Source organism: Oncorhynchus keta, chromosome 2, assembly GCF_023373465.1.
Source record: "Oncorhynchus keta strain PuntledgeMale-10-30-2019 chromosome 2, Oket_V2, whole genome shotgun sequence".
NCBI lineage: Eukaryota > Metazoa > Chordata > Actinopteri > Salmoniformes > Salmonidae > Oncorhynchus > Oncorhynchus keta.
The window spans coordinates 29,025,349-29,044,963 of record NC_068422.1 but is presented as its reverse complement, the minus strand read 5'-3'; the positions used below and the strand labels follow the sequence as shown (position 1 = coordinate 29,044,963).

The 19,615-nt window shown below is 41.2% G+C and overlaps 1 protein-coding gene across 1 annotated transcript; it reads right to left on the bottom strand.

Annotated features, from left to right (window-relative positions):
- Window positions 1-8,737: 8,737 nt before the first annotated feature.
- LOC118373040 (zinc finger protein 503-like) lies at window positions 8,738-11,635 on the bottom strand. Its single transcript, XM_035759097.2, has 2 exons — window positions 11,013-11,635; window positions 8,738-10,617 (listed from the first exon to the last, which is right to left on the bottom strand). Exons 1-2 carry the CDS (start codon window positions 11,253-11,255, stop codon window positions 9,193-9,195), a joined length of 1,668 nt encoding a protein of 555 aa, XP_035614990.1. The 5' UTR covers window positions 11,256-11,635; the 3' UTR covers window positions 8,738-9,192.
- Window positions 11,636-19,615: the final 7,980 nt, after the last annotated feature.

The following is a 19,615-nucleotide window of genomic DNA, read 5'->3' as shown; positions in this document are numbered from 1 at the left end:
TGTGTGTGTGTGTGTGTGTGTGTGTGTGTGTGTGTGTGTGTGTGTGTGTGTTGGGAGGAGGGGGTGTATCATTTCAAAGTATGACGTGAATGAATCTCTAGAGTAAGGTGTCGGCTGGTTATAGTTGAATAGTTTATATCAACTTGATAAATATGGCTCTTATAAATCACATGGGTGTTATATATTGCTGCTCTGTTTCTCCCCTTTTTCATACTTGGCTCCTGCTACGGATGTCTGGAGAGAATCAAGAAGTAGAATGTTTTAGCAGCAGTCCAGACAATGGCAACTCCCATGTAGTATGTTGTCATGTTGTCAGCCATTTTGTTTATCAATGTCACATAAATAATCTGACTAAACTACATAAAAATGTGAAACATTCTGGAATAAAACGGCATGATAAACAGTAGCCTACTGGAACTACTTGTCACGCCCTGACCTTAGAGATCCTTTTTATGTCTCTATTTTGGTTTGGTCAGGGCGTGAGTTGGGGTGGGCATTCTATGTTTTGTGTTTCTATGATTTTCTATTTCTATGTTTTGGCCGGGTATGGTTCTCAATCAGGGACAGCTGTCTATCGTTGTCTCTGATTGGGAACCATACTAGGTACCCTTTTTCCCATCTGTGTTTGTGGGATGTTAACTTTGTTTGATGGCACATAGCATTAAGCTTCACGGTTTGTTTTGTATTGTTTTGTCAGTGTCATTTAGAATTCAAGAGAAAATGTACGCTCACCACGCTGCACCTTGGTCCAGTTATTTTTATGGCCGCGACACTACTGATGATTATCTTCAAATAAATTTGGATTGCAAAAAGAAACACTCTATTAAGGAATATATCTGAAGAATACATGTTATTATGTATTTGTAACAGTCATGATTTGTCTGATCAGGAATGAAAATATTAAATATCTCTCTTACATGATATAAAGCAGGTTCCCCAATAAACTGCCTGGGGGTGATTTTAATTGGCCCTCCAAGTTTTCAATAATTTTCGATGTTGGACATAAGACTAAAATCTGCAGCAAATCAACTCAAGGTGATTGATTATAATTTAGGAAATCTGTTCAAGTATTCCCACGCATAAAAAGAGAGGCATAGGCCTATCTGGCCCTATTCCAATGTAATCACGGTTTGAAATAAGTCAGTTTTTGTCAAATACTATCTGTTCAGGATTCTTGCGGTCAAAATGCAGTGTTCCGGCCCCCGACCATTTGCTCAAAGAAAAATCGGGCCACGGCTGAATGTAATTGGTATAAAGGATCTGGATCTCATATCAACTTGGCATTAGAAGGGAAGGAATGTGGATTGATGCTATGCTCCAGTCCTATCTAGATGACATCATGGAAGCAAGGCCCAATGACACGTCCTTGGTGCTCATTCATAGAGAAGAACTAAGGAAAAAAAGACACCAATTATGTGGTGGACTGAAACCTCAACCCGTCAAAATGGGAGGGGTGAAAGGATGGTTTGTTCTCAAATTAACTGGGATAGTGTTCTCTTTGATAGTACAGTGGGTGACTATGCACCAGGACATATGCAGTGGTTCTGCCTATTATCATATTCGCACAGCTTCAAACAATTAGAGTAACCTTGTGATCGTGTTTTGGAATGCCCTCAAGATACTGAGACATTGATTATGTCAAATTAAGGCAATGAGCCCTTTGAAGCTCCTACTCTGACATTTTCTCAGCTATTTACATTCATCAATGACAGAAAACAACCTCATCAGTGCAAAACTCAACTCCACCATGGCCCATTATGGATCCGGGAAGATGGGTGCATTTCCATAAAATATTCTTTATCAGACACAGGGAAATGGGCAAATGATCGGTCAAGTGAAAAAGCTGCATAGCGACTATAGCGCAGATCCCAAAGCAGATGTGAATATTCTCAATTAGGATTTCTTAAGCAGGAGAAGGTGTCTCGTCGAGTGAGTTGGGAGTTTCTAGTGGCGTAAATGATCAGTTAAGAGCCAGTAACTGAAAGGTCGCTAGTTCGAATCCCCGAACCAACTAGGTGAAACATATGTGGATGTGCCCTTGAGCAAGGTAATTAACTCTAATTGCTCCTGTAAGTTGCTCTGGATAAGAGTGTCTGCTTAAATGTAAAAATGTAAATGCCATCCCACTTTTCACATGTCACCTGGATGAGAGAGCACTTTACATTTGTAAATCAATAAGGAGAGAAAATCACACTTAAAAGGCTGTGTGATTCACGCATGGATCCTCGGCTCAGTCAGGAACCATATAAGGAGAAGTGAGGGTTTCGAAATGTGCCACTCAAGAATTTGTTTGTGTTATCGGATGTTAGTCATGGTTTGCAGAGATGACAGTAAGGAATTTCAGTTCCGCAAAAAAAAAAAGGTATATTATGTATGTAACGTTACCTACCAGTACTCATGTATGTAACGTTACCTACCAGTACTCATGTATGTAACGTTACCTACCAGTACTCATGTATGTAACGTTACCTACCAGTACTCATGTATGTAACGTTACCTACCAGTACTCATGTATGTAACGTTGCCTACCAGTACTCATGTATGTAACGTTACCTACCAGTACTCATGTATATAACGTTACCTACCAGTACTCATGTATGTAACGTTACCTACCAGTACTCATGTATATAACGTTACCTACCAGTACTCATGTATATAACGTTACCTACCAGTACTCATGTATATAACGTTACCTACCAGTACTCATGTATGTAACGTTACCTACCAGTACTCATGTATGTAATGTTGCCTACCAGTACCCATGTATATAATGTTACCTACCAGTACCCATGTATATAATGTTACCTACCAGTACCCATGTATGTAATGTTACCTACCAGTACCCATGTATGTCACGTTACCTACCAGTACCCATGTATGTAATGTTACGTTTTCGTAAATGTAAATGCTAGCTTACGTTAGCTACCATAACTTTACAATGTATTATTTATTATTGAATATTGGAAATAGAAATAATAATTGAAATATCAAGTCATGGCGGTTCTAGTAGTTATGAAATTCCAATGCTGCTAGTGTTAAAAGACTCCTTTGAAATCCCCACTTCTCCTTATATGGTTCCTTTCAAAACCCCCACTTTTCCTGAGAGACACACTGCACTGAGAGATGACATTTCAGTAGGTGGCAGCATAGAGACCCTGAGGGATGACTGCTCTGAGAGATGACGTCACAGCTGGGCCCTATTGGTTTTGAGGGTGAAATGGTTTCCATTATGGTTCTCAGTTGGGAGATCTGCCTTCAAGGATCAGCCTGTCAGAATGGCATGCTTTAGCACTGATAGATATGACGTGTGACCGTTGACGATGTTAATTGATGTTAGATTTAGTATCCGCTTGGTGATAATGTCATTTACTTGATGCAGTGGATGTGTTTACGAGCTGATTAAAGCGCCCTCCTGAGCCCTGCTTTGTTTCATGCTGTTCCTTTTATGGCTTTATTACTACAATCACAAAAGTTGTGGATATCTATCGCAATGGCCGACCATCATAAATCACTGTCAGTAGCTAGGTGTCCATCCAACTGACAACAGGTTTTTATGCAAATATTCAAAAATCCACCTTAAGAAAATATGCACATTTTCCCACCAGTGGTGTGTTTCCACCAAGCAGATTAAAATCAGTGTGTGATGACATGGTGTACACAGAATCTTCCATGTAGCCTACCGAAAAATAATAATATATTTTTAACCCTACTGATAGTTTTGTCACAAACCTTTGCATTAAATAGCAAATGTGCCTACTCTGGTCTTGGTACGTGAGCTCTAGCCAACAGCTCACAGATATAGTGCAAGTAGGCTCTGTGGGTAGGTTAGTCTACATGCTGAGATTATTTTGGATAAAAACCAGAATAAGACCCTCAACATTTATTGGAAAGAAGCATCAAGCTCATATCGTGCATGTTCAGCACCCTGTGAAATTCGTCATAATTGATTTAATCTGTAGCCTAATTAACTGCATGGTTTCCAGAGTCAAATAAGCAACAGATCTGTATCGTCCACTAATATAGGACTATTAAAGGCCCAGTTTTTGTGAAAAATATATTTTTGACATTTTCTTGAATTTTTATAGTTTTTCAAGTGGTGCTGCAGCGCCCTTATCACCCCAACTTCCCATGGCTATGGCTTCCATCACAGCTGTAATGATTTTTTGTATGAGGTATAACTTTACTTGCAGAAAAGCTGTGGGTGGAAATGTGGTTTGTGAGACGATGGTTTGTTTTAGCGCTACACCTTTATAGTACAGGGGCCTTATGGTGTATTTAGATGGTAGGAGGTAGACGCTAGATGGCATACCGGATGTCATTGTTTTCAATTAAGTTAAAGTGCTGACTGTCAGCTTTAATTTGAGGGTATTTTCCTCCACATCAGGTGAACTGTTTAGAAATTACAGCACTTTTTTTTAGGTTAGTCCCCCCATGTTAGGGGACCAAAAGTATTGGGACAAATTCACTTATCTGTATTAAAGCAGTCAAAAGCTAAGCATTTGGTCCCATATTCCTAGCACACAATGATGACATCAAGCTTGCGACTCTACAAACTTGTTGCATGCATTTGTTGTTTGTTTTGGTTGGGTTCAGATGATTTTGTGCCCAATAGAAATTAATGGTAAATAATGTATTGTCTCATTTTGGAGTCACTTTTATTTTAAATAAGAATGAAATTTGTTTCTAAACCCTTCTACATTCATGTGGATGCTACCATAATTGGATAGTCCTGAATGAATCATGAGTAATGATGAGTGAGAAAGTTAGAGGCATAAATATCATACCCACCCAGAAATGCTAACCTCCCCTGTTATTGCAATGGTGAGAGGTTAGCATGTCTTGGGGGTATGATATATATGCGTCTCTAACTTTCTTATTCACGATTCATTTGGGACTATCTGTAATCATGGTAACATGCACATTCACGTGGAAGTGTTTAGGAAACATATATGACTTATGTCTAGAAAGGGGATAGAACATTATAGCTGCTTCTCCAGTATGGACACAGCTGTTACCCAAACTATAGGCTGGCATTGGCAGACGACAGCGTGTCTTTAGATTGTGCCTTACACCCACTAATGACAGCTTTAGCAGTGAAGGGTAATTTAGGAGGGAGGGTTGACTACAGGGTGAGGTGTGTTACTCACGTTCAGGGTTCCCCAAGGCCTTGCTCTGCCTGCCAGGTTTCCTGCACTGTTACATTGTGGGCGGGTCAAAGATGGTATGGTATCACTGCTGTCCGAACACTAAAATGGCTCCTCTTTTTTTTAACACCACGGATCTGAGAAGTCATAAGAGTAGGCGATGCAGATGTTGTTCGCTGAACTGTGCTTGTGGGATGAGGATCAGTGTCTGGCCCGAGACCCGATGATTTGTGTTAACTCTTAGAGGCTTTAGCTTGGTGGGTTAATAGTATCTCTTGTGGTGTATCATTAAACCACCCAGGTTTAATACTTGGTATGTTACATAAACTAGGGGAATAATGGAACCCACAGCTATAATCCAGCCATTCAACACATACCTCACGTAATTGTTGTCATGACATACTATCAAAGTTATTTACTCATATGTCCTCCACCACATACCTCTGCTCTGAAACATTACTCAGTGTTGAAGAAGCATGGCCAAACACTATCAATAGGACCCCAATAAGCCAGTTTATGTTTATAACCTGCCAGTTAAGATAGTGTTTTTGGTACGGTGATAGATATGCAGACTTCAAAGATCAACAACAAAGGCTCTCCCACTCCCCTTCTCACCATGCTGTGCTACCAGATGTAGATGGGAACAGTGGTCCTGCTTCGTTAAGGCTGTAAACCCTTGTAAAAGCCTTGTCCTTGACCCCAACCTGTTAATGTTTACTGGGCCTGATTAGGGAATGAACCTCACTTAACCTCTACCTCTGTGACTTGTGTTTTTTTGCTGTGTCTGTCACCAACAGCCTCCCACTCATTTACAATAATCAATTCACTTTGTTCTGTCTCAAAACTGTAATGCAAATTTAAATAATGGTGTAAGTGATTTTGTCAGCACAGAATCATGGATTATTAGAAACTATATTTCCCTTTGTTATGTTTTTTACTTTAAAAGAAAGAATACAGCACAATAATATTCCTCCTCACTGTGCTATAAACTGACTGTTCTCTCCTCCCTATAATCTCATCGTCCTTTCAGACAATTTTGAGCCTTAGTACAATGCTAAGTGAATGTACTACTGGTATGAAGCACTAATACTGTAGCAAAGTCATTTTTCTCCTCTGCTTGTTGGCTTTACACACTGTGAGCCAGCGGAAGGGGGTAGTGGTGGTAATTCATGCACACATGTGCCTGCCTGTTCACCCAGTGACAGGCCAGGGGAGGGGGACATGATAAATTGCTTTCCACCGGGGACCTCCATACACAGCCACCATGATGTGGGTAAAAATGGAAATCGCTCCCTTTCACCATCATTACATCAGTTTAGGCCATTGTGTGTGGGCCTCCACACACACACACACACACACACATTCATGCATGCATGTACACAAACACACACATACTCATGCACAAACAAACTCACACATGTACACAAACACACACAGAAAGAAGTTGAGTTTGACAATAGCTGTTGGTGAAACAAGAGGAGAGATCTCTGTAATATGGTATTCAGCTAAATAACCAACGACAGGGTGGATGTGTGTAGCTATCATTCAAAGGCCAAAATCATTTAGAAATACTTCATTCATTCATATTCAAGAACATTTCCAGAGTATAGCTATGTATTTGCATGAGTTATAGATGCAAAGTGGAAACACAAGCGTTTGATGGACAGATGAGCCAATAGATATAGATGTGTGGCAGTGATCAATGCTCTAGGGCTGGTGTTCTCTGTTGTAGCCTGTCACTTCAGACACGCCCACTGTGTGTGACTTCTCGCCTTTCACACAGAATTAAGGAAATGGTACATTGCGCCTCACACCAGTTTGTGCCGGTAGAGGAGAATATCTTGGCCTTAGCTTGAAGCTATTCTCAGCTAGCTACACCGACAGCTAAGAACAGAAATAAAAGATTTATAGGCCTGTCAACTATATATTCAGACACAACATATGTGTTTGATAAGGGTGGCACAAGACCTTAACATATTTATGAAAATAATTAAACTTCTGCTTTAATTCCACCATTTCCAAGTTTCCCAATTATGCAATTTAAAACATGAATGAATCATGTGGACTTGTAGTGTTAACCCATTAGCTATTGGTATTTGAGTAATATAACCTATATCTTGATTGCAACATGTTATTCCTACCTCGGGCATAGGCCCATTTCGTAGGCCCGGTGTGGAAATATTCAGTGAAAAGCAATACCTATATGGCGACTTATGTCTTTAAAAATTGTTACTTTTTCTCTGATAAATGCAATAATCAAGGCATGATTATTGTACTAATAGACTGTCTATAACCGTGTAATGTAATATTGGGTGACGTTAAACTTAGCAAAAGGAAGCCAGGCTACACTTTAATAACATTTCCCATACAGAGCAAAGAAGCAGTAATGCCTATAAAACCAGCTGTTGATTCATTTCAATATCAAAAAATACCACGGAACTGCAAACCTGTGTAAATTCAAGATATGAATTGCCTACAATGCATGTTTTATATTTATGAATTAGTTCGCTTTTTAATTATATTATAGCCCTGAGTACAGTCGGGTGGATATTTAGAAGTTGGTGTGATAACATTCGTTAGTTTAAACTATTGATCATGGCATTTTGAAATGGTCCTGAACTTTTTGAACTCTGGAACACAATCATCTGACACTAGACAAGACAAATACTCCTGTAAATCTTTGAGAATCACTCAATGTTGTCTCTAAAAATCAGTCAATTTCCACCAACTATATTCAAGTGGGGCCAACGTGGAAATTGTTAGGTTATAGAAAGAGACATTCTAAAAATCAGTTATGCCGCAACGTTCAATAAGTAGTCCTAGACAACGTTATTCCCTTAGGCCTATGCATTGAAAAGCATTTTAGAGTTTTGCCCTCTGTTTTTAGTAGGCTATGGTATAGTCATAATGAACGGATCTTAAATGACTAGTGAATATTGAGACAATATATTATACATTCAGAGATAGATATGCAAATAGCCGAACCGCATTTCTAAAGGAGGCGAGATCGGTTTGTTGCTGAGGGAAACATTACGCAGGCACTGTCGAGAGACAATTTGTGCATCATCAAATATTGAAGTTCGGGATAAAACTATATATAGCCAACGAGACTTATTTGGGAATGTCCTGCTTAAATCACTACAGAAATAAATGTCAAAGCTCATCTGCAATCAACAATTATGAACATGCTTTGATGGATGTATCCCGTTTTGGATCGCGCGCACAACCATGATGTTCAGCTATAATCATTTTCTATCTAAAATGCATTCGAAGTTGTGTGTTTAGTTTTAAAAGCCTATAGTGTTTCAACGTTCAAGCATTTAAAATTAGGCCTATATAGTTTAGAAACAATGAATCATGCTAAAAATAGCATTTAGCCTACCCTATAGAAATAAAGTACTCTAAAAACGTAGCCTACTCGTAAATAACGTTATAGTTATTCTGTATAGGCAACCAGTTAATAAGATTAACCTCCCAATCAGCACATTTCATGATGTCCATTAAAAATGTTTATGAAACCAGAAAATGTTTAATGAAATAGCATGTTAAAAATGTAGATAGTTGTTATAATCATAAAAGGAGGCACACGGAAATATGGAACAGAATTGTTTCTTATTTTTCCAGAATACATACAAAAAAAATACCAATTCTCTTTCCATGGTTTACACCTGAAAAATAACAACAATTTAAAATTATGTGGACAATTTGGGAGTTTAAGAAACAAACATGCATGTAAATAATTCTCAATGAGACATTAAATAAGAACAATACAATCATAGCAATTTCAAATGAACATCGAAATGAAAACCCTTATTTTAGCCTATTAGTATTCTACCATGTGTGTTTTCACTTTACCTATAGAGTTCAGTTTAAACATAATGCACTTCGAGTCTCTCAAATGTCTTCCATTTGTAGCTATTATCATCCGCCTTCAGCCGACATAAATAAATACCGAGTTCACGGATCCCGCCCTTAGGTTGAGCGTTGATATAAAAGTTTTTATATTTGCATTTTTATAACTATAAACTTTTCAAAAGTCAAGTGTGTTTCACTGGTATCCCAGCGCTGATGCTGTGGTGAGTCTCTGGCCGTACAGGGCATAGGGGGAGTAGTATGGCCCGGTGGCTGCGGGGACAGGGACAGGGGCTCCGGTAGGCAGGGGACTCTTGGAGTACGGATGGTAACGGCTGCTTAGTCCCAACGCGTGATGCGGACTCCTCAGCGTCAGTGTCCCAGGGCTTCCAGGGCCTCCTGACTGTGGCATGTGCATGTGGCATGCCATCGCAGCAGCCGCAGCACTAGCTAACGATGAGGAATTAGGGTAACCAGATATCAACTTCTCCGCCCCGGTGAAGGCTGTGTGCGTCCGCAGGTGGTTCAGCAGCTCCTCGGATGAGGAGAAACGCTTGTCGCAGGGTCCGTTCGCCGACACCCAGTTACAGACGTGAGGAAGGGGGTCGTTGGGGAGCATGAAACCATAGGGGTACAAAGGATGTCCACTGAAAGATTGCGGAGAGGAGTGCATGCCGTGCAAAAGGTGTGTCGGGTACATGTGGTGGTACCCAGATTTCATCGCGTTAGCGGCCGCGGCAGCTGCGTTGTCGTGGCACTGCTGAGAGGCACTGGCAGCGCCCGCTAAGTGGCTGGCACAATGGTAACTTAAGCAGTAAGGGTCTCTACACAGGCTGGCTGACATGATGGAGGGTGGAGAGGCCCCGGCCAGGGGGCTGGATCCGGCCTTACTGCAGCCCATGCTGGCCAGCTGTGCGTTAACCAGGCTCCCGCCGTGAGGGAGGAAGTGTTGCGGATAACCAGCGTAGGCCCCTAAACTCCCGGGGTAGTGCATGCCAGCAGGCGGCAGGGGAAAAACTGTCTGACCCGGTTTGTAAGGAGAGACTGGGGCTACAAGTCCTGACCCGAGTCCGGAAGCAGATGAAACGGAGGTTAGAGAGGAGGATTCCGAAGACATGACTTTGGACCCAGGCGTTGTCTCCTGGTGCTGGTTCACCTCCACGTTAATTCCACCGCAACTCACGCTTATCCTGCTGTGGCTGTTAGTGGTTCCAGATCCGTCCGTTGTGCCATTTTTATTACAATCTGAATCTTTCTTGTCCTCCCTGTCTCCACACTTCCCCTCTGACGGCATGGGCGAGGCAGAAGTGCTAGAGTTGGGGCTGCCTGTCCGTGGCGTGAATGGCTGACAGGTGGCGCTCGGCACTCGGAAACCAGTCTTCTCTCCACTCGAGACGCCCGAGGACGAGTCCTTCTTATCTGACGGTTTGGAATAGGGTTTGAAGCTGGATTTGTCATCCACACCGATGTCACTCATTTTTAATGGACCGGATTTGGACTCCTTGTCACTAGATCCATTTGATGTTATAGAGGATAGTTTGGAGGAAGGAGGGGGGTCCGGTTTACCGATTTGAGAGCATGTCTGCGCCAGCAGTGCCAACGGACTCTTCTTGGCATCTAGCTGTAGAGAAAACAAAACCTATAATTTTACAAATAGAGTACTGAAAAAAAATACACAAACAATAAACAATATAGGACTTTTGGTCGAAATGCAACCAGAAACGGAATGTCCGAGTCCTTATCCAAAATAATTGTGCGCAGTGCGCAGCTTTTACGCGAGAATAGTCGAGCTCTACGAGTAGATTTAAGATTCCCAGTTTCTAAATTCATAACAATTTCCCTTACCAATCATCTTTATAATAGAATAGCCCACATTTCCACTTCAATATAATAAATATGAGTTTTCATTTATGCTATTCCATGTCTCACATTCCGGGATAACCGTTTCTATGTGTAATGCTTACAAAACAAACATGAAACTTTGAAGCATTTATTCTACTCTTTTTGAAATCTTACCTCAATAGGGCTAATCGGGGTAGATGGTAACGGTTGAAGATACTCTGGATGCAAAATGTGTCCTGATCGTGCCGTAAGCATTTTCAAAACCTTGATGGGGACTCGGTTAGCTTGCCGTAGATGGTCCGACGGGGGAACGGAGTGAAGAAAAGGCTTGTTGATGATATTCCGAGAGTCGATGCTCTCCCAGACTAGATGAATACGACTATTTCTCAGAGCAGATACCGAGGGCGATGTGATCATGTCCCAATTCTCACGAAATTAGTCGGTAATTCATTTATCAGATTCATCAAGAAAAGCAAATACAACCTCTTTCGAAAATCAAGAGATTGATATTGCGTGTAATAATCCGTATAATGAGAGGAAACGAAGAAGGTGCGGTTGGTAAGCAGGAAGAAGGTAGACGAGAGTGAGTGCGAGGTTATCGCGGATCCGTGGCTGCGTCTTTCACCATGGGCATAGCGCGTTCTGTGTCTCCTGACTTGACCGCGCTCTATACTCCCGAAGTACGAACTGGTAGAAATGTTCACTTCAAAAGCATCTGAATTAGTCCGAGATTAAAGCCTTTGCCGCCTTCCAATCAAATGGGACCCCGAGGTGATTGGAGGGTCAAGGGGATGTGACGTTGCCTCTTTGTAAGCGCCTCTATATTGACAGCTCCGGGGAGGAGATAGTGAGGAGAAATAGTTGGGTTGTTGTGTGCGCTCTCACGGACTCTCACCATCCTTGAGGCAGGGCTTGTTTTGTTTTTTCAATGTCTAAAAAAGTATATAGACCCAAGTCTGGAAATAGTAGTCTTTCTGGCATTTTCAAAACAGTGAACGTATTTGGCTGTAGAGGTAGGCGATGTGGTAATGGTTATTACTGGAAGGCATATAGGCTACATGATATTTAGGAAATGGGAAATGTATTAATGAAACTATAGCCTGCATTAAATAGCCTAATTATTAGTTTGTTCTCTAGACCCTTAATGCACTAATAAGCAATGTATTCGGCACCTTTTGAGCTATATTACCAAGATCTGTAATCAATAAATATAACCCTGTATCTTAGTTTACAGACATGTTCCTATATAAATTATATTCCACAACCAGAAGATCAACCACTTCAGCTTGAATTCCCCAATCAGACAAGCGTTGACAGGAACAGACCAATGCAGTGATGGAGGTATGTGAATGTCACATGTTTTCAGTATAATATACACCCCCCTTCTATTTCTATCTTCACGCCTCCGTCAACTGTCAATTCTGCTCCACCGCAATCAATCAGGTATTTGTCAGTGGCTGTCAATCCTGCCTTGATTTATGTCAGCTATTGTAGATGATTACATGCGAGCGTGGCTGCATGGGGAAAAGGACAAATGGAAAGACAGAGAGGCATCTGAGAAAAGAGACACTTCATTTGGACGAAATAAATCATCCTCGTGTTAAATTCAATTTGTATAAGCATCGACAATAGGTAGACAGCGACGCGCTAGACTATGCCACTTCTCCATAGCCTATAGTGTCCATGGGATTTAGGACGGTATTTGCAAATTAATAAGGATTTTGAGCAGAAAATTAAAGGACGAGGCTAACCAGATTTTATAAGGATTTAACGCATGCAAAGCGACCGGAGAACCCGATCTGTCGCAGATTCACTGGACTAAGTAAACCTTTCCCCTTCCTGTCAAATACTTCATACAAGGAAAGTGTCCCAAACGGCTTAAAAGATGACATGAACTTTTAGTGCTCGGATGTTTGATAATTTGTCAGAAATAGTTCAATGTCTACTATTATATTTCAGTAATGTTCATGTTCCTGCCTAAGGACAATATTGGTAGGCCATAATGGACTTCAATAAGTTTATAGAAATGCAAATTTATGGCTAATATTAGCCTACATTTCAATTAATTTTAATATAATTTGCTTCATTGTTAAAATAAAGTAAAAGGCAAATTTGTGCCCCATTCCTTCTGACGAGAAAGTGTTTTTAAATGTCACTCTAGTAGTGTTGCTGAGCAAGCTATATAGAATACTTAGAACAACACCATTTAGAACAACACAGTTAGTGTGGGGCAAAGTTCCCCATAGAAAAGTCACTCTGGACAGTTGCCAATCGTATCCAACACATGTTAACATGTAGCCTAAATTTTACATTTACTGAGTCAAACATAATGGCCTGGGTTTTCAGCAATACAAACAACCACTTTCCCGCAGATGCAAACGTATCTCTGCACGTATCGTAAAAACCTGCCATTTGACTCTGGCACATGGTTATGTCCCCAATAAAATGACAAAGAAAAGGGAACAAAAAACTGGTCCAGACATTTTATATGTCAACTCGATTTTATTTAGGCCTACATACAATTAAAATTATTTATTTTATTTAAGAGGGAGAAAAGAGGGGTGACTGAAAAAGAAAAGGAAAGAGAAATTGTGTGTCAGAGTGCTGAGAAAAGAAGTTTAAAATACCTTGAACTCTTCACCGCTGAGATGGCTAATCAGTATTGAGGCTCGGGGGCAATCGGGTAGCTTTTCAATGCGGGGCCTCCTTTCATCTCAATCGGAATGGAGGCGCTCAATTAAAAGCCTATCAGTTTGTAAGTAAATCAACGCCTATCAAAGTTGTCACTTCAAACAAAACGATTATTATTGCAACCCGCCTCTACCATTAATCTCTCTCTGCGGTAATCCGCTTGACAGGTCATTGGAGAGCAAGAAAACCTGGAGTGGACGGTCACAGGGGGCAGAAAAACAGCTGGAAAAGTAAATACATTTATTTTAGGCCTTCAAAGAATTGAGGGACACTGGTTGACAGGGATAGGACAACTATAGGATATAATATTTTAACGTTATATGATAGCCTAATTGGACGTTTTTTGGGATGCGAAAATACAAAATAGAACTAGAGTAAAATATGTACGCTACATAATTGATAGTTTAACAACGTATTAGAATTATAGACAGAATATTACAATAATACATTTTTACTAAAGTGTCACTTTTGACATTGGCCTATAGGCCTATTCACACGAAGCTCAATTTATTGTAGCCTTTTCATATAGGCCTAATGGCTAGCATTATATGATAGCAGTTTTGTTATATAAACCATATCAATATCATATCAATGTTTTATATTTTGAGGCTTAGAATATAAAGGCTATATCTAAAATGAATTTACATTGTATCCCAATTACATTTAATATGATGCATAGCCTACAATGGCATTATATTTGATTTATTCTTAACATTTTAGACCATAATATTTTACTGAGTGTAATTTGTGAATGCCTTCCTCATTACCCTATGTGCATAAAACTATCATTAATATTTAACTGTAGCCTGACAAGTTAAACAATAAAAACATAAATCAATTCAATTACATTGTGACATTTATTTTGGTAGTAATAGACCTACAAAGTGGAAACTAAGTAAGCAAAAAAAGTGTCTGACAAATATATTTTTTCATGACTCTGAAAGGCTGTGGACTTTAAAGGAAAACAAGAATGAGCAAACGGCCCCTTCTTTCTATTCCTCCAAATGTTGAGTCTGTCAGGTAAAACAGGGTGAGAAAGTTTCACAATATGCAAAGATATGTGATTGATAACAGCAGCCAAGCTGTTTGCTGCAAGGGCTGTCAGCCTGTGACACAATATGTGAGTTATTAGGGCAAAGAAGGGCAACCATAAATTCCCAGCGTCAGGCGAAACCCCTCTATTGTCCGTATGACGAATGAGCTTCTACACCAGACACCAAATACTCAGTATTACCCTTAAATGGGAACACATTTTTCGTGGCCACAATTCATGATATTTAAATAGAACGTTTTAAATGTCCCCATATATTTCATAACTGCGACATTTTTATGAATCACTCCCTAGATGTAAATATAATTATTTACAGCAGAACGGGAGTAGGCTAGCTTGGGCTGTGAGTTGGACTTTCAGCTTTGCACTATAGGAATAAAGCACTTGGGATATGCCTCTTTAGCAGATGTGCGACAGCGAGGGCAACATAACAAATATGATATTAAATTTAGTTTAGAAATAGATTTAACATTTTATAGAGGGAGTCTTTGAATTATACAAGCCTCTAGGAATAACATAATGTAATACTTTAAACATGAAAAACTTTAAATACGTTTTCAATTATGCACACGCAGCGAGTGTGTCTCCGACTGTATAGAAGGCTCTTTGCTTTTTTGGTGTACATAATGATTTACACACTTTTCTGTAGTAGGCTAGTCAAGTATATCAGCTATCTCACCACCCATTATTTTATTCTTGCATCCAATGATTTTTCGGAATGAGTTGCCTATAGCCTACCATGGATACCTCCCAAAGCTATGTGTTTTATCATAGCTTCTTCCCTGTCAATGGAAATAGAATAAATAAGGATCATCTTCCAGGAAAAAGCATGCACGGTGAAGAACAGACCTACACATTTTTATCAGAGGGAAAAGGTGAAAAAGAGCGCATAGAACCACGTTACCTGACATAAAAGGCTAACAACAACATGTTCCGAAGTGAAACGACAGATCTGTGAAAACACTGAGCAAACGTAATCCTTTGTTAACTAATGTTGCAATGCACATATCGCTTCATACATTTATCAGTTACATTGTTACAATACGCTATAATGGGACATTGTAGGCTACAAATGTAGCGCGCGTGAGTTTTCCAGCAGTTGAGCCTCAAGAGCTCGAACTGGGGAGAGCAGATAGAGGATTTTCCGCGTCTGGGAGGTTCTAAAATGACGTCACTAACATACCCTCTGAACCACCAACATTGATAGCTCGGGTCCATCGTCCACTCGATGGGTCCACCTGTGTAGGGGTTTTGTTATTACAAAATGCTATTACACCTCTTTATGAGTTCAAGTAGGTTAGGCCTATATAGAAGCAATTTTGGCCTGCTTAAGTGCTCATACACTAAATTTACAAAAATATTTTGACATCCCTTCAAATTAGTGGATTCGGCTATTTCAGCCACTCTAGTTGGTGACGGGTATAAAATCGAGTACACCGCCATGCATTCTCCATAGACAAACATTGGCAGTAGAATGGCCTTACTGAAGAGCTCAGTGACTTTCAACGTGGCACTTTCATAGGAGGCCACCTTTCCAAAAAGTCAGTTAATCGAATTTCTGCTAGGGCTGCCCTGGTCATCGGTAAGTGCTGTTATGTCTAGAAGCAACAACAGCTTAGCCGTGAAGTGGTAGGCCACACAAGATCACAGAACAGGACCGCTGAGTGCTGAAGCGCATAGGGCGTAAAAATCATCTGTCCTCGGTTGCAACACTCACTACCGAGTTCCAAACTGCTTCTGGAAGCAATGTCAGCACAATAACTGTTTGTCGGGAGCTTCATGAAATAGGTATCCATGGCCGCACACAAGCCTAAGATCACCATGCGCAATGCCAAGTGTCGGCTGGAGTGGTGTAAAACTCGCCGCCATTGCAGTCTGGAGCAGTTGAAACATGTTCTCTGGAGTGATGAATCACACTTCACCACCTGGCTGTCCGAAGGACGAGACTGTGTTTGGTGGATGCCAGGAGAATAGACTGCGTTTGGTGGATGCCAAGAGAACGTTACCTGCCCGAATGCATAGCACCAACTGTAAAGTTTGGTGGAGGAGGAATAATGGTCTGGAGCTGTTTTTCATGGTTTGGGCTAGACCCCTTAGTTCCAGTGAAGGGAAATCTTAATGCTACAGCATACAATAGATTATTCTGTGCTTCCGACTTTGTGGCAACAGTTTGTGGAAGGCCTGTTCCTGTTTCAGCATGACAATTTTTAATACATTTTGTACCTTTATTTAACTAGGCAAGTCAGTTAAGAACAAATTCTTATTTTCAATGACGGCCGAGGAGCAGTGGGTTACCTGCCTTGTTCAGGGGCAGAACGACAGATTTTTACCTTGTCAGCTCGGGGATTCGATCGGGCAACCTTTCGGTTACTGACCCAACGCTCTAACCACTAGGCTACCTACCGCCCACAATGCCCCCGTGCACAAAGCGAGGTCCATACAGAAATGGTTTGGCGAGATTGGTGTGGAAGAACTTGACTGGCCTGCACAGAGCCTTGACCTCAACCCCATCGAACGCCTTTGGGATGAATTAGAACGCTGACTGCGAGCCAGGCCTAATCGCCAAACACTAAGGAATTTAAAGCTCTAGTCATTTAGACAGGTTTCTTTTGTGTTATTGGGCACAGGGACTATGAGGGTCTGCTTTAAACATGTAGGTATTACAGACGGGGTCAGGGATAGGTCGAAAATATCAATGAAGACACTTGCCAGCTGGTCAGTGCATGCTCTCTGAGTATGGGTCCTGCACAGGAGGTTGGTGGCACCTCAATTGAGGAGAACGGGCCCGGAGCGGAATGAGTGGAATGGTAATCATGGCATTTGATGCCATTCCATTCGCTCCGTTCAAGCCATTATTATGAGCCGTTCTCCCCTCAGCAGCCACCACTGGCATCCTGGTAATCTGTCTGGCCCTGCAGCCTTGTGAATGTTAACCTGTTTAAAGGTCTTACTCACATTGGCTATGGAGAGCATGATCAAAGCAATGACTCACTCCTGCAGGTTCATGCTCTACAACATCCATAGAGTACAACCCTACCTCACATGGGAAGCGTCACAAGTCCTAATCCAGGCACTGTCATCTCCCGTCTGGACTACTGCAACTCGCTGTTGGCCGCAGCTATCGCTCAGCCCAGTCCAAGCTCTTCTCTGGCCTGGCACCTCATTTGTGGAACCAGCTTCCCCCTGAAGCTAGGACAGCTAGTACATGCATATCTTTCAAAAGCACCCAAAACTTGCACTTGACCCCCCAGCCCCCCACACCACAAACATGCTAACTGACTGATACTCCGCACTCTATAAAACACTTCATGAAAGCCCATGAGCTCATGTTGCACAACATTTCTATAGGCTATGCAATTGCGTGAGAACAGAGTGATGGCCTCTATTAAAAAGAGGAGGGTCCCATCAGCTTTCTATAGGCTAGGCCTACTATATTTATTTCTCAACTTTCCTAATAGTAAGGACATTGCTTCTCTTTACAACAGGAGTATAGCCTACTTGACTGGAATGAAAATGTACCACCATGAACCACCTCCATTCCACAGCTCTAGTCCCACCTAGCTATCTTAAGAAGAATGCACTAACTAACTGTAAGTCGTTCTGGATAAGAAGGTCTACTAAATGACTAAAATGTCAAATGTAAATGTAATGATCACACAGTCATCCGGGAACAGCTGGTGCTCTCATGCATGGTTTTAGTGTTGCTTGCCTCTAAGTGAGCATAGAAGGCATTTACAGTTGAAGTCAGAAGTTTACATACACCTTAGCCAAATACATTTAAACTCAGTTTTTCACAATTCCTGACATTTAATCACAGTAAAAATTCCCTGTGTTAGGTCAGTTACAATCACCACTTGTATTTTAAGAACATGAAATGTCAGAATAATAGTAGAGAGAATAATTTCTTTCAGCTTTTATTTCTTTCATCACATTCCCTGTGGGTCATATGTTTACATGCACTCAATTCGTATTTGGTAGCATTGCTTTAAAAATGGCTTAACTTGGGTCAAACGTTTCGGCTAGCCTTCCACAAGCTTCCCACAATAAGTTGGGTGAATTTTGGCCCATTCCTCCTGACAGAGCTGGTGTAACTGAGTCAGGTTTGTAGGCCTCCTTGCTCGCACAAACTTTTTCAGTTCGATCCACACATTTTCTATAGGATTTAGGTCAAGGCTTGTCATGGCCACTCCAATACCTTGTCTTTGTTGTCCTTAAGCCATTTTGCCACACCTTTGGAAGTATGCTTGTCCATTTGGAAGACCCATTTGCGACCAAGCTTTAGCTTCCTGACGTCTTGAGATGTTGCTTCAATATATCCACATAATTTTTCTGCCTCATGATGCCATCTATTTTGTGAAGTGCACCAGTCCCTCCTGCAGCAAAGCACCCCCACAACATGATGCTGCCACCCCGTGCTTCACGGTTGGGATGGTGTTCTTCGGCTTGCAAGCCTCCCCCTTTTTCCTCCAAACATAACGATGGCCATTATGGCCAAACAGTTCTATTTTTGTTTCATCAGACCAGAGGACATTTCTCCAAAAAGTACGATCTTTGGCCCCATGTGCAGTTGCAAACCGAAGTCTGGCTTTTTTGGTGTAGGTTTTGGAGCAGTGGCTTCTTCCTTGCTGAGCGGCCTTTCAGGTTATGTCGATATAGGACTTTTTACTGTGGATATAGATACTTTTGTACCTGTTTCCTCCAGCATCTTTACAGGGTCCTTTGCTGTTGTTCTGGGATTGATTTCCACTTTTTGCACCAAAGTACGTTAATCTCTAGGAGACAGAACGCATCTCCTTCCTGAGCGGTATGGCGGCTGAGTGGTCCCATATTTGCGTACTATTGTTTGTACAGATGAATGTGGTACCTTCAGCTGTTTGGAAATTGCTCCCAAGGATGAACCAGACTACATTTTTTTGCCTGAGGTCTTGGCTGATAGTTTGTTAACAAGAAATTTGTGGAGTGGTTGAGAAATGAGTTTTAATGACTCCAACCTAAGTGTTTGTAAACTTCTGACTTCAATTGTAGCTCTTCTGGT